General features: G+C 33.0%; 1 protein-coding gene across 1 annotated transcript in view; it reads right to left on the minus strand.

Moving 5' to 3' along the window:
- FSTL5 (follistatin like 5) overlaps window positions 1-26,610 on the minus strand; it is a 302,163-nt gene that overhangs the window by 12,946 nt on the left and 262,607 nt on the right. The window contains exons 11-15 of the mRNA XM_021396567.1: window positions 20,414-20,440; window positions 16,080-16,198; window positions 10,408-10,557; window positions 6,459-6,566; window positions 4,796-4,920 (exon numbers count right to left, since the gene is read on the minus strand). Coding sequence (XP_021252242.1) covers window positions 4,796-4,920; window positions 6,459-6,566; window positions 10,408-10,557; window positions 16,080-16,198; window positions 20,414-20,440 — 529 coding nt within the window. The remainder of the gene's footprint in view (window positions 1-4,795; window positions 4,921-6,458; window positions 6,567-10,407; window positions 10,558-16,079; window positions 16,199-20,413; window positions 20,441-26,610) is intronic.

Raw genomic sequence — 26,610 nt, forward strand, 5'->3', positions numbered from 1 at the left:
AGAATCACATGGGCTGCTATGAAGAAAAAGTAACTTCATGCCAGGCATATATGGCATAACTTTTAAAATAATTGTGTTCTGGAATTTAATCAGTAAACATACAAAATATTTGTTAATAGCATAATTTTAAGATCACCTCAAAGTTAAATTAACCATTTTAGATTGATTTATTTGGAATACCAAGGAGTATTTAAAGTAAAACATAATGAATTTTCTTGCTATTGCCAATAGTAGCTGAGCAAGTTTCAGAGCACTTTCTGAACTGAATCTCTCAATCTGTACACCCTTCATAATATCTTTAGAACAAAGATGCTGGAAAATTTACTATTTAAGGCAGAAAGAATCAGAAAAAGACTTCTTGCTGTCTCATCTCCTTCTTTCTGAGAAGTTCCTGTCAGCTTATTCTTCAAAAAGAACACACTTAAGGACCAAAACAGACCTCCTTTATGTGGGGGAATACAGAGAGGGAAGGAATGACTAGAAGTTTCTGATCTAACACTACTGTCACAAAGACACAGTTTACAAAGATGGGAGATTGTACAGTGTGAGCCACTAAACCTCTGAGTTTGCACTGCTACCATGGAGGATTTACCAAAAGATTCCACAGTCATTATTAGAAATTGAAGTTAATTGCTACATCTTTGCTGATTGCCCTGGTGCTACTGAACTTCTTTCTCCAATTCCTCAAGCTTTCAAGTTTTCCCCGCTGTGGAAGTACATACATTTATGGCTTAATGATTAAGAGCAGTTTGCAAACTCTCTACTCCTGTAAAACTGCATTTTCTTAATTTAATTTGTAAAATTTTAAACAAACTCTTATCTTTGAAGATGAATTATATTCTCTGCATGAAATATTCAACCTCTTTGGTCTATGTTCATTTCTTGCTGGCTTCACATTTATCATTTTCATTTTTTCTTTTCTTCTTTTTTTTTTTTTGACTTGTGAAACATTTGAATAGTAAGTCCTTTCCGATAACACCAGACCTTTGAAAGAATATTTTGTGTGCATATTTTCATAAAAATATTGAAAATTCTCTCACAGTGAGTACAGAGCTATTTCACATCTCTGTAAATTCTGGAATGAAATGTGAATTTCTGAATCCAAACTTCTGAATGTACTGAGTCACCACCCCACAAGGGTTTCATTTAAGATTCAGAGGAATGCATTGGCAGCATACTCCAATTACCTCTTAAAGAAAAGCTTAGTTTTTGGAATATGTTGTGCAAATGAATAAGTATAATTTTAGAAAGACTGCTTCCCTTATTAGCCTACAGAGAAATAAGAGAGAGAAAAATTCAAACTGAGAATATTCAGATCCTGAACCATCTCCCCAGTGAGTTCATTGTTCACTCTTCCACTTGTTAAGTCAGATAACTGTGTTATGTTTAAAATAGTTGCTAAAAGATTAAACCATCTAAAAAGTTAGAGTAACTCCATTACAGTGAGTTCATTTAATATTGCTTTTGAAACATTTTACAGCAGTGTAATGATAGACCTTAATTTATTCCAATTATCTTTTGTTCACTTCAATTTATGAACAGCGAAGCTGAAATAATCAACCCTTTTGCTCCTTAGGCTTCTAAGAATGTATTTTCATGAGTATTGTACAAGTCATCTTTTTACAGCCTTCCCACATACTAATTGCAAATGTCTATTTTTATGATAAGAAATGGGTGTTAGCAGACAGCTAGGGACAAGATCATTGGTTGCACTGAACTGCCTTGGCTCAAAGAGTACTTCACTGATGAAAATTTTGTTCTCAGTAAATGATTAAGGCAAACAGGAAAAAAATATATGTATTCTCAATTTTTAAAAGGTGGGAATAAGATTTGTATATATATTCCTCAGAAATAACTGGGAAAAAAGATCTTGTGATTTGTACCATCCATTGCAGATTAACAGATTCCACTCTGTCCCCTCTTGTAGCCACAGTATCTGATAACTGCTCAACACAACTGAGTGGGGTGTTGGGAATTTTTTCAAGCAGTGTGTGCTGAAAACATGGACACATTATCAGGGAGGTTAATGGCGACTTTGTTGGTTTTACTAAAACTAGTATTATGTGTTGCTTGTTTCATATATAGTTAATCATTGCAAAAAGACTATACCTCAAAACTGGCTTGATTTCTAATGGTGTTTGTGCAGAACTATTTCTCCCTTATCTCACCAGTGAAAGGAAACAGTTTGACTGGAAAAGGGAGACACTGCTCACACTATCACTCCTCTCTCAGCTAACAGAGGATACAGAACCTATCACCATGACTCTTCAGCTAAAGGTAGCTGTGACTCACCATGCACAGATCAAAGCAACTACTTGACCTGCTTAGACAGAATACCAACTTCAAATAGGTTGAATTTGACAAAATGATTTCTTCACTGTCTTTGGACCAGGCCTATTTTTCCTGGTTCCCTTCCCTATATAATGTTTACCCCATCCATGTCTTTCTTGTTCTAATTACATGAAAATTAATGTGTCTAAATATCAGTTTTGTTTTACTGATCCTTTTATACCAAGAATCTGCATATTACTTTAAATATAGCAAGAATACTTATGATAGAGTAGTTATGATAGAATATTACTGTATGTTAGAATACATATTTTGTAAATAAGTGTATTTGCCTATATCATATAGAATTGTTCAATTAAAAAAAGCAATCATTTGTAATAATTCAAGACAATTTTTTTCGCTGTCATGTATTTGACTCTCAAAGACTTGCATACATGAATATAACTTTAATTAAATTCATTCCACATTATGTAAAAGTCTCCAGTAGGATCCCTTAGCTTAAAAATTGTCCAAGGAGACACCTGAGTCATTTGCTGTAGATGACTACTAGCCTCAACTGCCAGTGCAGTCTTTGGCAATGGATAAAGAATCTGTAGGGAGCTATGCAAGTAGGAATCACCAGCTGTACAATCCTTTCATGATATAACTCAACAACTTTGTCTTCCCAAGGGCAATGATATAATAATAAACGTCAAAGTCAAATAGTAAGAAGGCTAGTCAATCCAGTACGCGGCAGTTTAAGAAGCAGTAGGTTCTTTTCCCTCAAATCATACCTGCTCCAAACATAGCACGATGGATTTTCTATGGTTATGAGTAGGGGCTGCAGATTAGTTTAGGGACACAATATGCATTTGTCTATTCAGTTAAAGCAATGTAGCAGTAATGGCACTTAAAGACACTGTCTATTCAGCTATATAAATTTACACAATCCTTTTTAAATTGCACATGGCTGACTGCTAATTTCCTTGTTAGCTAAGTTTTGTAGAAAATTAAAAATATCCTCTTTCATCAGCAACCTCTTTACGAGAAACAGAATAGTTTTTTGATACAGAAGACTAGATCAATTACAGGTAAATATTCCTAAATTCTGAAAACAGTTGTAGAATCACCTTAAATTTCATGTTTTTACTTTTAAAGGACTATCAGTGACCGAAATAACTAACTGTATCTTTACAGGTGAAGATGCACATTTACATACATGATTTGAGATTTTAGCTAAATGTGCGTGATTCTTTCTTATAACTGTGGAAAAGGTGAGAACATCCTAATAAAAGTGTTTCTATAGAAAGTTGAACTTGGAAGGGTGGAATAAACAAATGTTGATTATTTGCAGAGGCATTTTGAACTGAAATAGGTCTGTGCCACTTTGTAAAGAACCTGACAGTCCAAAGCATACAGAGTGCTAAAGAATATCAAGGCAAGATTCAGATGTACAGATGGCAGAATTTTTCTATTCTAACCAAAAGAAATGTTACAGAAAACATGTCAAACGAAAATGATATTTTGCATTCCTACTAATGTGTTTTGTGGAAGAAAAAGAGATTTTAATTTAAGAGGTACTGGCAAAATTGTTGAAAGATTTCTGTTTTACACCTGGATGAAACATTGATCTCTTCTCACACTTTCTCTGTGCTATGATCTAACGTGTCACACCCTTCCATTCCTCCATAATTGATATATCATTTCTTTCACAGTCAGATCTCGTCTATGCCTTGGTCATATAGACAATGCTACACTCACTAACAGAAATAATTAAGATCTCAAGAATTTGCACTATTACCAGGCATGGATTATACTATAAGCAGTTTTAATACCTTACTTTCATTTTCTCATCACATAGAAGATCAGGCTAATTGTATTCGTGCACCTAAATAGAATTTGCATTGCATGCTCAGTTACGGTTTGTTTTAAAAACAAACAGCCTGATTTAAAAAAAAAAAAGTATAAAGGACACAATGAGTAATAGAAGCTAGTTCACAAAGATATAAGTCATGTTGTATTACAACTCCTTTTAAAACTCCAAAAGCAACTTTTCTGATCCCGTTATCAAAAGAATAACTTGAATACAACATACATTTAATACAATATAGCAAAAAATATATATAGCAACTGCTTTCAGCAGTAGAAGACATTGGTATCATTTCCAAAATAAGACCTATGCTCCTAACTTACAGAATTATCTGAATGTTATGGTTATTAATTCCTCAAGTACACCTCAGATGGTATTACATCTCAACTTTAGTACACAGAGCAAGGGAATTTTTGAACTTTCGGTGAGATAAAGAAAGAAAAAAAACCACAGCAAAATACTCTAATAAATGTGTTTATTCTGATAAGTTGAAGAGCTTTCATTCAACCCATTAGTACTGCATATGAAAAAGAGTCTTCCAAAGCAATACTGAAGGTGCATTGTCTAATATTTTCCAGGTTGTTTTTAAATTATATTTTCTTTGGAGACAATGTTACAGCTCATTTGAAAGTTAAATATAACTCAGCTAAAACTTACCTTATATGGGTAATAATTAGGGTTGTAGCAGGAATGAAAAAGTCATCCACTCTGTCAAACTGCTTTCCCACTGGCTGAGTATGGATTGTGTGATGAGAAACACTTCCACTGGCTTGTGTTATCACCTACATAAAGTAACATTATTACAAACGACAGAAATATTCCTTCAAAGTTTAATCTATATCTAAATAAATTCATACAATATTGCCTCTTCATTCCATCTCTTGTTTTATTCTTCAGCCATGAGAAGGAATGCAAATGACAGTGAATAAAGGTGATCAGCATTACAGATGTCAGAGAACTGTTGCATACCAGACAAGCTATTCTTCATATTCACTTTTGTCTCTCAATTTTTTTTTCTACAACATTTATTCATTTACATTCTATAGAAGTCTTTAGTGCAAACTAAGATTTTTGTCTTTTTTCACACTCGACTCTAGAGTGGGAATAAGTTTCTTAAGCACTTTAGCCCAAGTGAAAAGATAAAATGTTATCAGCTGATCCACAGGAAGCTATGGCTATACATGCTCCTAAGTCTTGTCAATCATAAAGAAACCCAATATAACATATCTTGAATATATTGAATTGGTTGTAGTTTAAACATTTCTTGGGTTGTTATGAATAAACTTTCTTTGAATTCTCAAATCTTGAATGTTATCTCAGGTAGAATTTTATGGGTGAGTAAAAGACAACTTTATACTAATAGCCTCTATGATGTTCATTTATCTGCACTTAAGACTGGATTAAAAAAAAAGAACTGATTATGCATCATGCAAGGGAAAACAACAGTAAAAATGAATGCTTGCTCTAAAAGAGGATAGATCTGACTTAATTATTAGTCATTTTCCTGGGAGGAGTGACAGCTGAACTCCCACAAATTACCTTACTCGCTCACAGTTACTAAGAGTATAAAAAATTGTTTTCAAACGTTACTAATTTTTCTGTTTGAGCTCTACATTTGATTTTTTTCTTATTCTTTATGCATTTAAAAGACAAATACGGACTTTACTAATTTCCAAAGAAAAGGAAAATAAGTTGAAATAAAACATAATTTTGAAATTATGACACAAAGAGTATCACTGTATTCTCATGGGATTACTTTAAATTAGGAGAAGAAAGAGAAAAAGCAGGAAAGCAAGTACGGCTTCTTGAAATGTTTCTTTAGTGTCTGTCCCTAAGCTTGCTGCTGCTGAGAAAGCATAGGAAAAATAAAGATTTTTATTATTTTATATCTAAAAAAAACTCCAAACCCCAAACAATAAACAATAAATAATGTTGGAACTCTTAGCTTGTCAACTCCAGAACATCAATATAATTTTTGAGAAATATGAATATGCCTAAAATCCATGGTATCCTCTGATTAGGAGCAAAAACATCATAAGCAGCATATCTGCTCTCAGAAGACTGTCAGACTAGCAAAACATGCCACTGATTTCAGTTGTACTCTATATCCCTCCATCAAGTCAGCACTGACATTTCTAAGTAAGAGTGTAGAAAATCTCTTAACACTTTTCTAGCAAGTTCATTTGTACCAGGTTACCTGAGAACATTTTGCTGCCCCTGCTGCATCATAATGATGTTTAAAGGAAATACATAAATGTTGCAATTACATAAAGATTCAATTTATTTAGATTTCCTAGCATAGTTTGATCAATATACTCACTTGCAAAGTTGGTGAATTCTTTTCCATATTTCCCCAGCTCTGCACCCACACTTGATCATATGATTTATCATAGTGTAGTTTCACTGGAACAGGGTCTGTACTTACTGCCTGCAGAATAATAAAATGAGAACTCCTTACTCTTAATCACATGTTGAAAAGAAAAATAATACATATGATTGAATTAAAACAATGACTAGACATGCATATCCTGATGTTTTCAGATTATATTTAAAAATTACATTTTCAGATGTTGAAACATCCCTCTGGTTAATTCAAGGTCACCGAATTGCTGAAACAGTGATTTTTATTCATTATGTGTTATAATATTTGGCATCAAAAACATGTTATATTGAGGCTATTAGGAAACTGAAAAAAAAATGTTTTAAATCAAATTAAAAAATGCTAACCTTTCTTCCCTACAACTCTCTCATACCATACATATCAACTTAAAATCTACAAAAAATATTTGAAAACAGCTAAAAAGGGAAGAGTATTCTCAAGCCACATACTGAAGGTCATCCTACTCAGCTCTGGCAAAACAATGTTCCTGCACTCTTCTTAACTGGATATATTGTCTTGAAGTTGGCAATATTATTAACATATAAATGTTTTCCTTACAATTTCTACTTTTGGCAGAAGCGATCAGGAGCAAAATGTTTTCCCTCCTTGAGTTCTGGATCCAAAGACTACAGACCTTTTAGGCATTTGAGATTTATACTTTCTTTATTAGAAGAAGTACTGAAGAATCCAGAAATAGGAAAAGGAAGGACAAAGTATTTGATTAAGAGACATTCTGCACGAGGCAAACAATTGTGGGGATTACTTTTCTATCTTCATCATTAAGGCAGCAAAAAATAAGTGGAAATTGCCTTTTAGTCTCACCATTATGGAGCTGTAAAGCACAGCTTGTTTATCAGTTTGTCAAGGAGAATACCAGCTGGCTAATTAAGTGAAGGTAATTTAAAGTAATGATGTAGATCCTCAAGATAATGCTCTAATGGCTGGCTGAGACTGTTGATGATACTTAACTGTACTCCTGAGGTGCTGCAAGCCACAGATTCATCTGGAAAAAAAAAAAAAAAACCCTACCATTTTTCCTTTTTAAAAGCGGTAAATGAAGCCAGGTTGTTCACCAGCTCATTTAAAAACAAAGATGCCCCTTGAAAAGGTCATTTTTGTTTGATAACACTTTCTGCTGTAAGTTAGAAGACAAGTTGTCTAAAACAATAGTTGGGCCGTTGTCTAGTTAATATGTTCATATGTATCAAATTTCCCTTTGGCTTCCTCAAATGAAAGGTCTGACCCACGCATCGTTGCTGAATGAGCATCAGTTGTGTTCAGGAATTGGGCCATGGTACTGCCTGGAGGAGAAGAAATTGCCTGTGTAGTCAAGCATGGATAATGCAACTTGCAAGAGCATGCTGGCAGCAGAAAGATTCTCAGAGTCTTGAAGATGTATTTTCACAGCTGTTCCTGGCTATCCAGGCTAAACTGCCACCAGCACACTCTGTACTAAATAGTCATGAGCTCTGGTTACATCAACGTGCCTTGAAATCATCCCATTTAATCTTGTACTGCACAATTACGGGTTCCTATGCTTGCTTTCAAGAATTTACAAATGAAAGAAAAGTATCTGGCTAAATCAGAAAATCTATGCACCGCTCATATTCACAGTTTGGAAACATATATTTCAGTGTAAAATGTCTGCTCTAGGATCTTACTTATTTTGATAGCTATATTTATATATCACAGAAACAAAGAAACTAAAATCTATTAGTTATACATATGCACCTGATACACACATCTTTTACATTAACTTTCGTAGTAGAAAAGAATAAGTACAATATATGCATTCATACTAGTACTTCAGACAAGAAACCATAGTCATCAAAAACAAATCAGCATCATTTTTACATAGAAGAGAACACAGTTCCACAACTAGGCTACAGCCTTTTCAATTATGCTTTTAGCTGTATTTGGGGTTATTTTTTACACCTTAATGGAGTTGTTATCATTGCATCCTGCTCAGTTTCAAAATATGAACTTTTCCCCACATTTGCTTTTATCATACCATGCATTCTTGAAAATGTGTTGTCACATAGAAAATTGATGGTTTCCTCTTTAAGAGATACAGTAGAAAAAATAAAAGGTATATAATATCCTCTATGTTAATACGTTACATATTAAAAAAATAAAAGGCAGTCCAGTAAGTAAAATTCTCTTATTTATTAATACCTTGGTATCTATCTTCCAAAAATAATTTGCATTTTGATGTTTTTTTTCGGTACGGGGCAGTACTGTATGTAGTAAAAATAGCCCGATCTGACTGAGAAGTTAAATTCCCTTCCTTGCTTCCTGAGTGTTTATGTATGTGCATATACTACGAGTACAGCAATATTTAATACCTAGAAAAATTCTTGCTGCCTGCAGAAAACAAAACCAAAAATGAACATTCAATAATAAAGTAAAAGGAAGACAGAGCAATGCCTGTTCTGTAATAAAAAAAGATGAGCAAAGCATTACTTGACTTGTCAGCAGATTCCAAATTTGCTTACTTTGATTCTGAAAGCAATCTGTGAATCAGCAGTTTTATTTTTTACATTCTTATTCTATGTACAAGAGATGGTACAGGTTTTGTGCTTTCATGATTCATTCATTTTATTTCCAATAAACTTAACTGTTTTTAAAATAAGTTTATTTTTAATATCAGCATGGTTAAGCACTGCACCAACCAATTCCCATAATACTTTTCACACATCTCTCACCAAATATATCCTAGGAGATTATTTTCAGTTTAGTAATGAATAGCAGAAATTCTGCTCTGCTACAAAGAAGTGTAAAACCACACGTTTCAACTTGGTTTTGTTGTTAATCTGTCATTCCTTAGTAATGTCTCACCAAATGTCTGTGTTAAGTATTTTTAACATGTAAAATAACAAGAGAATTTCTCATTAATATCAGTGTCCTAGAACCATAAAAAAAGAGAATTTGATTTCTATAAATAGCTTCCACAGATGGTATAAACATTCTGTGCATGCCTGGACATTTTTAAAGTGGTTTTAAAGCTATGCTATTCTATCTTTCAAACTGAGATTTCTAGATTTCAATCAAATGACATAGAAAGCATGAATACCGATGTTTCAAGAATACAAAATTATAAACATTAAAATTACTTTTGTCAAGTTAATTTGATTTTAAAATCACAGCTTCACTATGAATCCTTTAAAATTTTACACCACGATACTATACATGTGCATATATAAACATAATCTTTACATTAAATATTTTCATTCATTTATTGACAAAAAAAATACATGAAGATCTCTAAGTATTTTAATTAACAATTTAGATTAGAATTCTAATACAAATCCCTGTTATATTTAGCTAAAGAACATCTGCTTCTTATGAATGTGATGATACTGCAAGTAATTCTGTAGATGTGATGCATTATTTGTAATCATTTGTATGATTAAAATTTGAATCAGAAGACTCAACATGATGCCAAAAGCTCTATGTCAGAAAACCTCATGCAAATGTTCTTTTTTTCAACTAGCTTCAGAGTTCCTTGCACAGGAAATAATTTTAATTCAGAAAATGCAGTCCTGCTATTTAAGTAAATTTCCAGAAGTTTTACATGACATGCAGCGTACTAAAAAATAAAAATAAAAATAAAAAATAAAAAACAAATGAAACAAATGAAAAAACAAGCTGCAAAAACTGTTGATGGTCCTGAGCTGAAAGGAAAAGCACAGCGGTCACAGTATATGATTTCTATACTGTCAACTAAACATCATTTTTGTTTCATCCCAACAAGACTACTGACTCTCAGGCTCTTTTGAGGCAACTGAACTTCTTTGAAATCTCTCAAGACAATGGCATTTTTTCCCCAAATTTAATGAAGAAACTTGTGTACAAATTAGACGTTAACGTAAAAATCAAGAATAAATACCTGTACAACTTTCTGAGACTGTACATCAACAATAAGCACTCTGTCAAGTGTGGGTTGAGTCACATAAATGAACTTGTCTTTTACGTTAACAGCAGTTGCCCAAACACACCGCTGAACAGAATCTCCATCAGTTTTGGGACAAACTTCATCCTGCATTTCAACAGAAACAGCAAAAGTGTAAGAATCAAAACAGGTAACAATGCAACAGAAAGACAAATTACGCTTCTTTTTTTGTCTAGCTTTATGCTGGGCGTTTTGTCCAGAGGGTTAGTGTGAGATTAGGTATCAAAAGCCTCCCTGAAATACAAAAAGAATTACATTAAATAGTTTTACTTGGTCAGCAGGTGGATAACCTAGTCATGACAGGAAATTAAGTTTACTAAAGAAGACTCTTCCCTCTTGAATCCATGTTTGCTGTGACCAATGACTGCACATCTGTTACGGAACAATATTTTCCAGAAGTAGATGATGAATTTCAATGCTAACTTTTCTGTTTCATCAACGTTCTTTGCCTTGTGTGCCTCTGTGCATTTGTGAAAATCCACTCCATCTTTATAAGTCAAAATAAAAAATAAATCAATTTCCAACTTTAACTGAAGGAGTTTCTTTACAGCAGATCAATAGCCTCTGCTTGTTCTTTTGTGGTTCTTAAACTTCAACTAATGGGAGGTCTTTCAGAAATCACACTGATAACGAAAGGTTACTAAACTCGGGTTCCATGGGATGGCGCATAATCAGGAACTTCAGCAGAACTTAGTCATAAATAAAAAGAGTAAGATTTATCTTGCACTGCTAAAATGACATACACTTTGAAGGAAGATGTTTAAAATTTGTTTCTAATGAACGATAGGTATGGTTACAAAGCAAACTTTTATTCTTAAACATGGCTAAAAGCTTTTCATTGCATAAAGTGAGTGCCAACATAAACACGTATGTTTCTAGTATTTTCTGCAATCATCAGATCTATGGTAATTTGCCTTCTGTGCAACTGTCACTTGAATTGAAAGGCAGTTTCACTGATATCAAATTGCCCTTTATATTAACTCTAAATATGCCTTGTGTTAGCTCAATTTTTACCTAAACGGATAACTAATTCAATATTGTATGACACAGTCCTCTCGCTTCTTTGAAGAACAATTCCTTCAAATAGTGTGTCTTTAAATGTTCCTAACTCTATCATGTGTCATACTTATCAGTCTTCTTTCTTAGGAACTGACCTTAGTTCAACCTATTTTTTGGTGTTATGATTTCTACAGGGATAAGTTCAATGTATCATGAAAAATAGCACTAAATCCTGCTGAAGAAATCCAGGTTTTTCTCATGGCATCATATAGAACAGCATAAAAGCTTAATCATACTCACTGGTTCTAGAACATTGTTTACATTGTTATAAATTCCTATAACCCAATGCCAACTCTCACTTTACCCTCAAACTGAAAAAAATTAAAATACAAACAAAACTGTGTTTGTCCAAAGTGACAGTGGAAAATATCCGCCTAAATTATCACATCTGAAATAAGTGTTCTTCCCAGCATTAGTTGGTTTAGGTAGTAATTTTTCCCGTATTATTCAAACTGGCATTTATCTGGATACTCCAGAAATAGCTTCAATCAATGGAACTCAAATCTTGCTTTTGAAAAGTTAACACTTATCTGATTAGACAGTTCAGATTTCTTTTACATTAGAGGCAATAACTCCAAGTCTCTATATTAATTTCCCCAGTGGTTGAGTTAAAATCATTTCTCCTTAAAATCTAACCACAAAACCAACATTTTTTTCTTCTAATTAAACTATGAGCAATTTACATTTTCTTAATTTATTCTCTCTGAAAAAAAGCTAAAATCTGATAAAACATTAATTTATTTCACTGTTGGTTTTTTTTCCCAGTCTTGTTAATCAAAAAGTGACTTGCCCAGCATCAAGTCAGCAGATGGAGGAAAATAAATCCTCAGAGAAAGTTTTTCAAAGTAGACTGGGACAAGAAATCCACAGGAGAAAACGCATGCTTGCAGATTTATGTGTGCTAATTCCTTGTTTATAAATCTAGACTTAGTGCAATAGTCCTCAGTGTTTTAGCAAGAACCTGAGTGATGACCTTTGAACAGTATAGTAAAAAGTTTATCCATGCTTCATCAGCTAATGACATCCAACAGTTCAGAAGAGTGCATGTATTAATGTCTAAATTTATGTATCACCTATTCCATATTAACTTACAACAATAAATTGTATATGACAAGTATAACCATCATTCAGTTATAAAAAAAAAATCAGACTCAGGATCTTTTTTGTCTCTCTCTCTTTTTTATTTTTTTCCCTCTCCAAATCCTGCACGTACCATGCTTCCTGTATTAAAAAAGTGTAATCAAAATCAATTTCTATGTACTAACTAGCACGTGTTAGTTTCACATCCTTTGGTAACTTTGTTCTGCTACGTATTTACATTTTCAAAATTATTACAAAATTAAGCATTTTGATTCCATCTTTCACACATATTCAACTTCAGGCATTAAAAGTTTCAGTTTATTGAAATATGGTCTTTACGTGCTATTTCTCTCAAGAAACAATAAATCAGGATGATTTTTCCATTGATTTCAAAGACATTTTTCAATTGCTTTCTCTTCCTCCCCAGAAACAGTTATTTTAATTGGGATTCACTGGAAGAAGAGAACGGAAACATTCTTTCATTAAAAACATTCTAATTCATTAAAATTAGAATTTAAGGGCTTTAGATAGTATTAATTTGCAGAAGATAAATAGAGGTTGCCTATTAATGAGGAAAATGACCCATACACAACAGGATGACAAGACAGTTAACTGCTGAACGATTGTATCTGGAGCATGGTTAAGGGGATCTATTTGATAATAGGTTAAACAAACAGCTGTCAAAGATGGTATAATTAAGCAATAACCTGTATAAGATTATGGAAATAAGTCTATTTCCATCCCTTTGCAAACAGAAGTGTCAGTATTAGCACAATAGAAGTCAACGTTCATTTGGTGCTTATTGAGAAAATTCCAGTAGCTTAAGTAATTCTGGGAAGGACTAAAGGAAACTCTTTATAACTTCTTGAGAACCATGATGGTACTACAAGGCACTCAGTCTTTTCCTTCACTTTAAACACAATAAAAGTCTAATTTATTCCCATGTTAGACACACACTAAAGTGCTTCACTGTACTGATACTCAGTTGCATAAGAGGCAATTAAATATTTAGGTAAGAGTTCTCAAGTATATTATTATTGAGAAATTAGATTTACTTTTAGCAAAATTAGCATACCTAAATAAGTGCTTGGGTAACTATTACACCATTCATGCACAATACAGTGTGAAGCTAGGTAGGAACACCAGTGTTCACTCTTTTACAGGAGCTCAGTTAAGTGCAACTCCACTTTGTTGACAAGTAAACAGGAAAGCAGAGGAGGAATATTGCAGTATTGTGCGTGTATCACTTGTAGTACATAAACTGCACTGCAGAATTTAGATATGTTCCTAGTCTTCAGCAAATATTTGTCAATGAAACAGGTCTACTGTGGTTTTACTAATCACTTGAACAGGTAATTGAGAAAAATGTGAAGAAATGGAAAAATTTTAAGCAAGCATGAAATTATTTTCTATCGGTATTTCCTAAGAGGTAAGCAATGGAGATTCTATTAGCAATAGTCAGAATAGATGTGAAAGGCTATATAAAGCAATCTAAAAATACACTAGCACCTCTAACTAGTAAAGTTGTATGACAGTCAAAGAGAATTAATAACGAACAATTTACAACGTGGGATCTTACAACTAAATGAACTTGATAAAAATCTGACCTTGGGATAGAACTGAGTTATTTTGTTATCCTTATTTAGAAAAAAAAACAAGCAAACAGATTTTCCAAAGAGGGTGAAGAAGAGATGATATTCTGCAAAGGAGGCAATAGTTATCTAAATCTTCATAGTCAATGAGGTTTTTCAATAATATAATATTATATATAGTAGTACTAGCAGTTTATGCAGGGAATTCTTTTAAATTCAGTTTTTAATCTTTTTTTTTTTTACTTTTAATGCAAACAATTTTTTCTTTTATATAATGCAGAGCTAAGAATAGAAAAATCTAAGAATAAATGTTTCAAACATTTCAGCAAGAGTAAAGATTTTTAACTTCCATTATAAGTGAAGGAAAAAGTTTTCGGTGTTCAGAAGAATAAGTGGAAATATTATTGAAATTAATGAGCGCGATGTATGCATGCAAGTACTAAGTTTAACTTCTGGATATATACTTACCATAGCTACACACAAACCAGACATCCAAAATACAAATCTACATCTACTTAAAAACGAAAGCTGTCAAGTAGGCTGTTTTCCTGGTCTCTTTAGTAGAAGTGGAAGGGGGACTCAACTGCTATGCTAATTTATGTTTGAAAATAACAAAAATGGAAAGAAGTCTTACTATCCATCCTGATTATTACCACATTTCAATAAAAATACACTTACACTCTAGGCTGCTCTTTAGACCAATAAAATCTTAACAGACTTCTTAAATAATCAGCTTCTGAATTTAACAGCCATAAAAAAGCTCTTTGGCTTTTTTTTTTTTTTTTTTTTTTTTTTGTGGCTATGTCAACCTGATTTCACTTTAGCTGCACAAACCAAGGTATGACTAGCAGTTCAAAGTATAATTATTCACACTAGAATAAACCTTGCTGTTGAATACAGCAGTCTTTGACATCAATAATGATAACTGAAGAGGCAAAAGCCATTAAGACAGTTCTGCTACTTCAGTATGTTTTAGGTATTAGGGAAAAAACAGCATACAGCTCATGGGTTATTACACACTCATTTCATTTCAAGGTCAACTTCATTCTCATTTCAACATCATTCATTCAAATCCAAATGATGAGAAAAAGTGAATACAGTGACTGGTCCCAAGTTCCTGTGAGAACATGTATCATGTCAGCTAATGGTTTGATTAGCAGAAAAGGAGTAAACAGCAAATGAACAAATAGAAATGGAAAATGGTTTCGTGGAGTAAAACATAGGGGAACACTTCAAAAATGCACAGAGTTTGATGAAATCACCTATAAATCTGTTGACAATAAAATTATTGAAACTATTTATACAAATTGTAAGTGGGAGTCAAAGTATCAATCATCTCTACTAACTCCAGTGGAGCTCTAAGTGTGTTTATTAGCATAGGGAGTTGCCTTACAATAACTGGCAGTTTAAATACATGGCAGAATGATATAAACAAACATCCAGTGGAGAACAAGAAACCATTAACAATAGTGACTACAGATCTTTTATTTAACAGAGAGAACGTTGATTCATAGAGATCTGCCTAAATGCAGGGAAAAAGAGGTGGGATGGAGGGAAATAAAGACAAGAAGATAGAGAGCTGTTAAGGTAAAAGAATGGGAGAAAAAAGAGAGAAAGAGAAGAGAGACAGAGTGAGAGAAAGAAGAAGAGTAAGAAAAGCAGAAGGCAAATATTCAATCTAAAAGAAAGATGGAAAATTTGAATTTGACCAAAGACAGCAAATTTTGAGACCAACATTTTAAAGCTATATATTAATTGAGAAGACATGTCTGAATTTATTAAACAAGTAACATGGAACTAGCATTTCTTAATTAAAAAGAAACTAGAATTGAGAAAATACTACCAGGAAATTAGAAACAAATAAAAAACCCAACTTGCCTGAAAACCGAGGATTTTTTCACTAGGCTTAATATGTCTCTGAAATTCACATTCCACTGGTTGTATTACTTTGATTCCGTCTTCATAAAAAACATAAAACATGTTCCCAATTCCCAGACCTTAGGAATAAAAAACCATTAAAATGTACAAAATTAAATAATCAGAAAAAAAGGAAGTCCTTGCATTGAAGTAAAACTCTCATCATATTACTGGTATAAGGTCAGTTTGTTAATATGTATAGTGCTAACACAACCAGTCCTCTGGGATCTTCTTCTGTAAAACTGAAAAAATCCCTCTTATGTTATTCAGAATTTTACATAATTTTCTCCATTGGCAAGAAGGTGTCTTTATGAATACTGAACTAGAAACATAAGCTATGGTTTGACAGCTGCAGTAATAAAAGTCATCTAGTGAAATCATTTACACTGAAATCAAATTCACCATGTATATGCATTTTTACTTTTCTGAGGGAAGGAAGAGTTAAAAAAATTTCTGTATTGCACTGAAAAAGAAGTTCTGAATCTTTTTATAAGCCTTTGCTGTATTTGACATTTCTTTCAATTAGAAAGGTGGGTTTTTTTTTGTTTTTTTTTTTTGTTTGTTTGTTTTTTTTTAAATAGAGCTGAGCAGAAATTCAGCCAAAGTTTGAAGTGCCACAAAGAGCTATTTAATCCTACTGCAGTGCTGTGGAATGAGAGGCATGATGTAATGTTTCAAGGAGAAGGTTGAAAGCAGATCATGCACATGACCACAAATAAAATCTTTCTTCTTAGCTTACCATGTGCTCATTAAGACGATTGTTGTTGATTTGCTATGTGGATATAATGATAGATCATCAGTTGATATTTGCAGAACTCTATGAAGAAGAAAATCACTACACCTACAAAATTACATTATATTAAACTCCGACAGCTTAAACTGTGGGCTACAGCGATAAAAATCTAGATGCCTCCTGGGTGCAGGACCTAAACTTTCTTTTGGTTTAACAATATTTGGTGTAAGATCATGAGAATAAAACCCATGAAAAATATATTTGAGCCTGAATCTTTGCTTATTCTGAATTCCAAAGGGAAAACTATGTTAATAGGAAAGGAAAATACCTCAATATCAAATAACATAATGAGAACATTAAGGGAGGGAAAAGTTTGATGTGCATATATATATGTTCATATATGATATAGGTCTACGTATGTAAGTACATACACCAAGATTCACAGCCTCATTAGAAACCACACAGATAGTGAAGTCATTTAAAAAGTCAAGATGATGCATAAAGCTGACAGGCTATGCCTAGAAACAGGAAGTTTGATTATCTTCGAAAAATATTTCAGAATCATTCCCACTTCTACCCAATTTTTTTTTTAAATGGAGGGACAGTCTCCAAGCAGAGATTTCCTAACTCTCCATCAAATACGTCTATTAAAAGGACAGCAAGAAGCAGGAGAGGGGGTTGTCCATACTGCATTAGATGTAGCACAGAAGCAGGCTCAAGTTCAAAGAACACTTTATCTCATGGTTTTCTTAAGCACAGACAATATTTGGAGAATACTGCACTTGGTGCAATGTGCTCAGTTTGGTTTATGGGATACTTCTATATGCCTTTGCAGGTAAAATGTATAGTCTATGTGAGAAAACTTGTCAAAATCTTTCTTTAGAAAACGCCTGACATTGTGTCATGTAAGAACAGCTAGAATCTGTAGACAAGCCTGAAGTTAGGCTACCTTTCCTAGTGAATAATAAAGACCTATAGCTTACTGTATCTTTATGATAAATAAACATGTGTAGCTAGCTGGGGACAAAAAAAGGTCTTTCCCTCTCTCTGGCCTCAGTGCCTAAAGTGTTTTATAGTTATTAGCAGAATAAGTGATACCAGAATGTGAGGAAGTAAATTCCAAAATGACAGAGATTTAATAAGCTGACCCCGAAAAATTCCACATCAGTTTCCAGACTCCAAGTCAGGCAAAATAACAATACCCAAAGTTCTATCGTTTCATTTTATTTTTATATCCAGGTGGGAACATTCACCAAACTCTTATTCAAAGTCAGAGAAGGCGACACAGAAAGCAACATTCTCTCTCCTGAATTAGGGCAGCAAAAGGAACTTTTACCTGAAGATCCAGTGAAATAATCCCCACACTTGTTATGACCCCAAAACATTCCCTTTGAGTTTCTGTCTGCACATACCTATGTAAATATCATTTAGGCAAATTTCTTCTTTAAAACAAAAGGAGCTGCTCCTCTAAGGACATCTGATACAATTTTCCAGCTCCCCTTCCTTCCTCACCAGCAAAACCAAGCACTTTTATATTACAGTTTCTGTGCCAGAAGCAACAACAATAAATTTAAATGTATTTGCTAAAATTAGACTAATTTGATCTACATTTAAAACTGGCTAACACTGCTTTGGAAAAAAAAAAATATATATAAAGGCCCTGGATTTGTTTCTATATATGTTAATATACTGATACAATTATGCTTGTGTATTATTGTACTGCATCCTATTGTATCTTCAATTTCCTTCCATATTTTCTTATACACACTCTCTTCTGGTTTTGTTCAAGAGAACTTTTTGAGGGATAGCTTCCAAATAGGCAGAGAGAATTTTGAAAATTTTGAAACACATTTGAAAACTTTATGATAATTGCACCTGGTTGTTTATCAGTGGAATTGATTGAAACTGATCACATCACTTGCACTCTGCAAGGCCAACAGAGCAAGAGGGTAACAGTTGAACTCCACTGTAATCAGACAACTGTCTGAGAAACTGGTAAAAGAGTAACACATATTAAAAAACTCTTGTTCATGTTTGTAAACACACTGATAAATGCTGAAGTTTAGTATGTAATTATGCAAAAAAATCAATATTTTGAATCTTTAAATTAATTTAAAATAGATATTTAAGAAACACCTAGAAATATCATTTTTAGCACTAATTCATAGAAAAGCCTGGGCCACTTACAGCACTACCAATATTCCAATGAAAATACTTGAAACATTTCCTATTCCTGAAATACATGAATTCCTGAATTGAGACTTTAGATCAAGATCTGGTTGCTTAGAGAAAAGATATGATAATTCACGACAACATTTACAGTTTGGTATTTTTCCATGGTGACACATTTTTCTCAATATACAACATGAAAATATTTCATATACATGTCTATATATACACATACACACATAAAAATTAATACTCATTTTTGCTTTCCATGCTTTCTATGCTATTAATGCTTGATACTATTTGTATTTATATGTATACTTTGGTCTGCCACAAAACAGATCACAAGCCTTCATTCTCCACTTCGATACTTAGAAATCCTTCCTGAATATATACATAAAGAATAACATGCCTTGTCTCATTAAGAAACAGCAGAAAACCTGATTTTAGCTAAATTGTTTAAAATTATGATTTGAAGAAATAAGGATGATTAGGACAAGAAAATCAAGCTCAACAATACACAGTCAAATTTGTTGGAAGATTTATCATGTTAGCAAACAAAAGCCTACACTTTAAATCTGAATTTCTTGTTATTGCTCTTTGAGCAAGTGTCTAAAATCTTTAATCAGTTTATTTTCTCCTCCTTCCTCAAATGGAGAGGCAATTCACAAAGCTACACATACATTCAAAGGATTATTTTCCACTACGTTTTTTTCTTAAAACCAAATCCTCTCAAATGTTGCTTAGCAAATGTCATGGTTTTATGATTTTTGGTTATTGGTACTCCACATCATAACATCATGTAGTGAATGTACCTGGTTCTCAGAAGAGAAGGACTACTACATTCCCCACAGCACTTTGCTCCTCTATTACCATTTTCCAGCCGGAGGGAAAAGATAAAAGCTCACAGTATAAAAACTTGCAGATCACAAGACCTCATCCTTTTTCCCGCTGTCTCTCGTCTTGGCAGCACCTCACTCTCCAGCCGTCTTATCGTTGGTAGTAGAGTAAGGCCTACCTTGATTTTGGGACATTCTCTCTCTCTGTATTGGATTTATCAGTTTAAATTGTAATTATATTGTATTATAGTGTGTTGTTTTGCATTCTGACATCTTATTTAGTAAATTAGTTTGTTTATCCTCAGATTGTTGCCGCTGTTCTTTGCTCTCAGGGCCATCTCCCTACCCTTTTCCCCTTTCCCCTTTTCCCGGGACGTGGGCCCGTGGGTCCCCTGTCCCCCTTGTCACGGAATCGGGCCTAATGCCCGTAAACCGTTGACAGCAAAGAAGGTAATTACTGCAAATGTAGACTATAAACAACAACAACAAATATACAATAACAATAGATAATCGCTTCACTGCAATACATAAAAAATAAGGAAAAATTATATTAGTACCTTGCTCTCTCCACAATATGTTTGCAACTGCAGCATGAAAGAGAAACAAACAGCAGAAAATACAAATGAACAAGAAAAAAAAACACAAAATAATATATAACTTCTGTAATAATTAGGATGCTATCACCTCTGATTCACCAAAATCTGCAGGCAAATCAATGGAAACAGTGGATTAACAATAAGATGAAACAGTTTTCTATGTATAGCAAAAAAATAAAAAACCAACAAAGTGATTGAGGTTAAAATGAATCTCATCCCTCCCCATCCTCCGCCCGTCATCCAAATTAACTCAATTAGCCTTCAATAGTGTGTTTCGTGATTCATGATAAAAAAAAAAAACACATGGAATATGCATATACATGTATTATGCACATTAATTAGAGGTGACATAATTTTTGTCATTTCCTTTAAGCACAACTGAATTTTGAGATTTATTTCAGAACATAGATACGAAAAAAGATGCAAAACCAAAATGCATACAAGATATTCTTCTATACTGCTGCAGCATATCTATGCCACTGAAGATGACATGGTGTATGATATTTGACATTATCTTCAAAAGACCACAATGGGGGGAAATACAAACTGGTACAGCAAATTTTTGTTTAATATTTGTTTTCCATGAAAACACAAGTTGTATTTGATCTACTTGTTTCCAGTGTTCAGATTATAGACGTTTGAGATCAATGAAAACTAATTATGCTAATTTACTACTCTGTAGCTTTTTCTGCCTGAGGAGAATAAGAGGAAGGATTAAATTGTGAAAATCATAAATGCTTATACTTCAGTGTGTTATGGACTATTGTTTAAAATGCCACCAAAAAAACCCACAAGGCATTTTACAATATAATAGTCTTAAGAAATAAAAAGTTAACAGAAAGAAATACAATACAGAGAACACATCACTTAATAGGCAATGAAATTGTGATGTTCATTGAAAAACAATGTTGCAAAATTAATTTGCATTAAAAGAAAAAGGTTGGAAAAATTAATGGAAGAGACATTATTAGAAAAAATGTTGTTTGCTTAAGTCTGAGAATACAAACAAGAACTATAATTATTTCTGACAAGTCCCAAATATATGATTTCTCACAAGCATCTTTTACTGGGTGCTGCTGAATTCAGGACTGTATCCCTGATAGTCTTTTTGCCTTGTGCAGTGCAGCATTTCTCTCATTCTCGTGTTTTGCCAGAATAGACAGATCTTCAAATGTATGGAGAGGCCCTTGGCAAAAGTGTCTATCTACTTTCTTAAAAGCTCATGATTCAAATTCTTGGGTAACGGCCATTAAGCTTTTTTTTTTTTTTTTCCTGTCCCTCTCCTATTTTTCAATTGACTGCTGACTTTGTTTCATTAGTTGTCTCAACAGAGCTACTTTATTATGTGATCTCAGACACAGTATTTAAACTGTGTTATTCAGTTACCCCCTTAATATAGTTAAAGTGATGATTACTTTGTAACTTTAGTGCACTGAAGTGTACAAATGAGAGATCCCTACAGAAGTACAAAGTAGCAATCAAGTGATGAAGTGCTAGAATAAAATTTTTCACATTTCCACCAAAGTATCACTCATTCAAAATGCTTAGTCTGTGTTCTGTTTATTATCTTTAAAACAGCTTAATTATCTGGCATAATAGTGCTAGGTGTACATTGTTGTCAAATGTCACTCTTGCCTTGAATCACTAGGATCCAATGAACTACCAAAAGCCAATATTAATGCAACATGCCACCTTCTCTCCTATTCAGGCTGAGTAGTATCTCTTTACATCACGAAGTAGAATTTCTGCTGGTTGAATTGCTGCTAGAGTTAAAATGGGATAACGTATTTAAAATTTATTTCTCAATCACCTGCTTTGATACTTGCTCTTCTGATTTCAGGCTGTAACTTTCAAAAGATCATAGCTTTGAATAAAGCATTGACTATGCAAGCTGAGAAAGCACCCTCTACAAATCCAGCTTCTTCAAAGGAAACCTCATGGTGACTAACTTACTAATAAACACTTATGGCTCTCAAATTTAGATCACTCAATATATTAAGTTCCAGACGGGTTTTGGACCTCCAGTCTTATTCTCTGTATGCCAGTGTCCCTATATTCAGATGACAGTTCCATTTTTTTTTAGGCACTCATATATTTTTTTTTCCTGAAAACAGGGAGGATTTTCTTTAAAATTAGCTCTCTTCACAATGTGAGGAAAGAACCATGTAATTCATGTCATTTGATGACCTGTTAATTTAGCCATTAACACCTGCTTTTTATCAGTCTTTTTTTTTTTTTTTTTCTAGAAGTGACATAGGAAAGAAAATAGAACATAATTTGCAACTATTCAACTCTGAGGAACTACATGAGATCAAATCAACTGCTTTAAGATCTGAAGTACAGAATACATTCATTTGTGCTAATGCAAAATTATATATATGAGGCTCTGGGATATATGATGAAAAAATAACAATTAAAGGGGACTAAAAGGGTGCTAAAAAAGCCTGGCTTGTTCATTTTAAAATAAACAAATTAGCTGGAAGAAAAATGAGACATTATTTCAGAGTACAAGATAAAATTAGAAATGACTACTATCAGTTATTTAATAAAGGTCAAGAAAACTTACTTAATTTTTAAACTGTACTTATTACTTATATTCAAGAAAGATCTCCAGCCTTGAGACAAAGACTGCAATGCTGGTCCAGGCTTAATCCCTGCAGATGCAAATTATGTTAAGAAACATATTGTTTTGCTTTCTTTTAGGTTAAACAAAAATCAGCATCTTCAGCCACATCCTGTACTCAATTATCACACATACTTACAAACTTCAAAATTTATAGATCCCCGTAAAACTTTCTCAATTTAAGACTGAACTCTTCCGTCCTCTCTTGTGCCCTGTTACCCTAATTTATTAAAAGAAATGTATTTGGACAACAAACAACTATTAAATAGTATCAAGCAGCCTTGCAGAAGACATTGCATTTGAAAACTGAGCAGGCTATATCTTCTGTGTTGGGATAGTATTTAAAGCGTTGAGAAGCTCATGTATTAGCACAAGTAGCAGCTGAAACAGAATATGCTGTAGCACCCTGTGTCATACACTGGTGTGTGTTATGACAGAGAAAACTATTTTCAGTCTCCCACAAGAAGATATTTGGTTTTGCTTGTTATGCAAGATAAAAGCCAACAAAGTATGAAAGAGAGAAAGGACCTTTCCATAGACAAGTTCTGTGCAGCTTATTGTGGGAAATCCATCTGGGGTCCACCTGATGCCAGATGAATGCAGGGTGGCCAGCCGTTAAAAGAATGCAAGACATACTATATATCTATATTTACATCACTTTAAAAGATGTATGTGTGTATATATATATATATGCTTTTATTCTATCTTATTGATGTAGCTTTTTTAATACACCATTCACAGGTCCTTCATATTAGTAAATATATTTATTACTTTTTTTAAAATTACTTTTTTATACTCTAGTATCACCTGCTTCAACAGTCACTCCCTAAGAAAATGCTGAATGACCTTTTAAATCTATGAACTTTTTTTTACATTAAAAATTCTTTTGTATTTATTTTATGCATCTATGGTTAAATAACCTGGTCTTCATTTTATCTCTCCCAGCATTACATATCCTGAAAGCTAAATAAAACATTTTCATTAAATGTTAATTTGTTGCACTGTCACTCGAGCAAAATGGATATCAACTAAACCTTAACACCTGACATATTTCCTAGTTTCTTGCACTAAATAAGAAATGCAGTTCAAAATAGCCTTTGGAATGTGGAAAGACAGCATTATACTTCATACATTATTCTGATAAACAGAAAAAAAAAAAACCCTCATCTTCCAAAATATAATGATTGGTTATGAATTGAGAGTCATTTATTTTTATTCCAGATTTTGTCTCATCCAAATACAAGGTTTATATTAAAAAATTCTGTTGTACCTTTAAATGTTTAAAAAAGTAATTTTAAGATGTTTGGAGGGATGCTCTCTGGTTACTTCACTGATAGCCAATACTAATGGCAACTACTCTGGCTAATCCTAGACGCATCGTCAGAACTTACCTGTTATACTCCTCTTTTTCTTATTACCTTCCTTTAGCCTATGTTATACAGTAAAGCCATAGCTGCATCATTACTGTCTGGCTGGTGAGCAACACAAATTTATTACTATTTTCTTTTTTAAAATAATAGTGCTAAAAGTGAAGATGAGGTTAAGGTGATGCACCTTCTTTTTCAGCACCCACTGTCACTTTCAACACCCACTGATGAAAACATTTATGAATTATCTGCATTTAATTTTATTCTATGAGAAATTCAGATTTGATGGGTTTACATATAAAAACGTGAAATGTAAATAAACGCATTTTTTCAAAGTTATCTCCTGATTGCATCAACTGTTATTAATGTAACTATGTCAACACAAATTCTGTTGAAATTCTATTCTGTTCTCCTGGAACTTGCATTTACATTTCAATTCAGGTTGGGCAAATATAATAACCACAAATTTTTATGAATATTAAACTATTATTTGTCAATGACAGACACTTCATTTTTGGTCAAATATGAACTTCAGTCTCAGAGGAACTTTTTGACATTCAGCTGTTTTAATATATGTAATTTTAGAATGAGTAACCATATAGGACAAAATACTTATTCACTCACACATCTCTATTTTAATACACACACTTACAGAAGAGTAAATATTCAAATCTTTCAATAAATAATATCATATGGATTGGTACGATTAGCATGAATCTGCTCCTTACTTTCAATGTTAATTTTTCTCTAATTTATTTTCTAAAAGAATTCGTTTCTGGTAGCACATTAACTCAACACAGATTACAACAAAAGGAAGAAAAAGTGACTTTAGAGCTGAATTTCTGTCCCATACTTGCAAGCGTGAAATAAAGCCTTTGCCTATGATGCGTTCAACAAGTATAAACTTGTTTAGCACTGCCATAAGATAAAATGCCAGCATAAATTATCTCTGAGGAAATTAGGTAAATAGGTATCATTCAGTATAAGATGTGACAAGAAAATTCTATTAAAGTTGCATAAAGCCTTTCAGAGAGAATTTAGGCCATAAATCACAGTCAAAAGGCTTTTAGTCTGAGTTCTAGAAAGTGAAGATGCCTTGTTGCTTATGATGGCCATAAAACAATAAGACAATAGCATTCAGATCACATAAACTCTTGCTAGGTGTTAGGACAGTGACATCACATAAAAAAGGCACTGTGATAAAAGCAGATCTATTTAATGGCATGGCAAAAATATATTATTTTGTAAATACAGCCTCAAGACATGGTGCATGAGACAATTTTTACACTGCTCTGCGTGACTTGGTGAAAGAATTTGCAGAAATTGCTTTGCAGTTTAGTGGGCACAATGACATAGTGGTCTAACTGAATAATACAAGAGCCTGTGATTGATAACCAAGAGTAAAATTTCATAAATATTAAAGCATCATCATGTAATATCAAATTACTGAAAATGCCTTAACAACATTACTCGACAAGTTTCTATTATGACTGCTATCTCAAGGTGCATGTGTTTGTCTCAGTAAAATTTAGAATAAATCTTAAGAAGCAAGATAAACTGTATCTTGGAAAACAAGATTTTGGAAGACATCAAGATAAATGAAAATAGTCCAACTAACACAGTAAAAAACAACTACATACAAAACTTTTTAGCTTTCAAGGGAATAGGATATTTTCATGATCCACGATACTAGTTTGATAGGATTATGCTAAAATAAAATGGAGAGGAGATCTAAGCCAAACTAACGCACCTGTCAAGGTCAGGGAGAAAGAAAATAAATAAATGGATTTTTAAAGTTACTCCAGTTAACAATATTTTACAAGGACTGAAGATAAGAATTTTACGTACCTGAAAATCACTCTTGGAAACATTCCCTTATCTTGGATGATCCATGTTTTCTTTTTTTTTTTTTTTCCTTCTCTGTACTGTCATATTTTTTTCTTTAGAACTCTAGATTCAATTGATGTACTCTATTCCAGTAATGCAATTAATCTGAATTAATCCCATGCCAGTACAATTTTTTTCCTTCCTATCTCTTTCCAACCTCAGGAAATGGTATGTATATTTATACTCTGTAGCCATGCATTATATTCCCTATTCAGCTAATGTTACTTTGAATAAAATCTGAAATACATTCTAATGGTCCTAGTAGTGCCTAAATACAAAAA

This window comes from Numida meleagris, chromosome 4 (assembly GCF_002078875.1).
Source record: "Numida meleagris isolate 19003 breed g44 Domestic line chromosome 4, NumMel1.0, whole genome shotgun sequence".
Lineage (NCBI taxonomy): Eukaryota > Metazoa > Chordata > Aves > Galliformes > Numididae > Numida > Numida meleagris.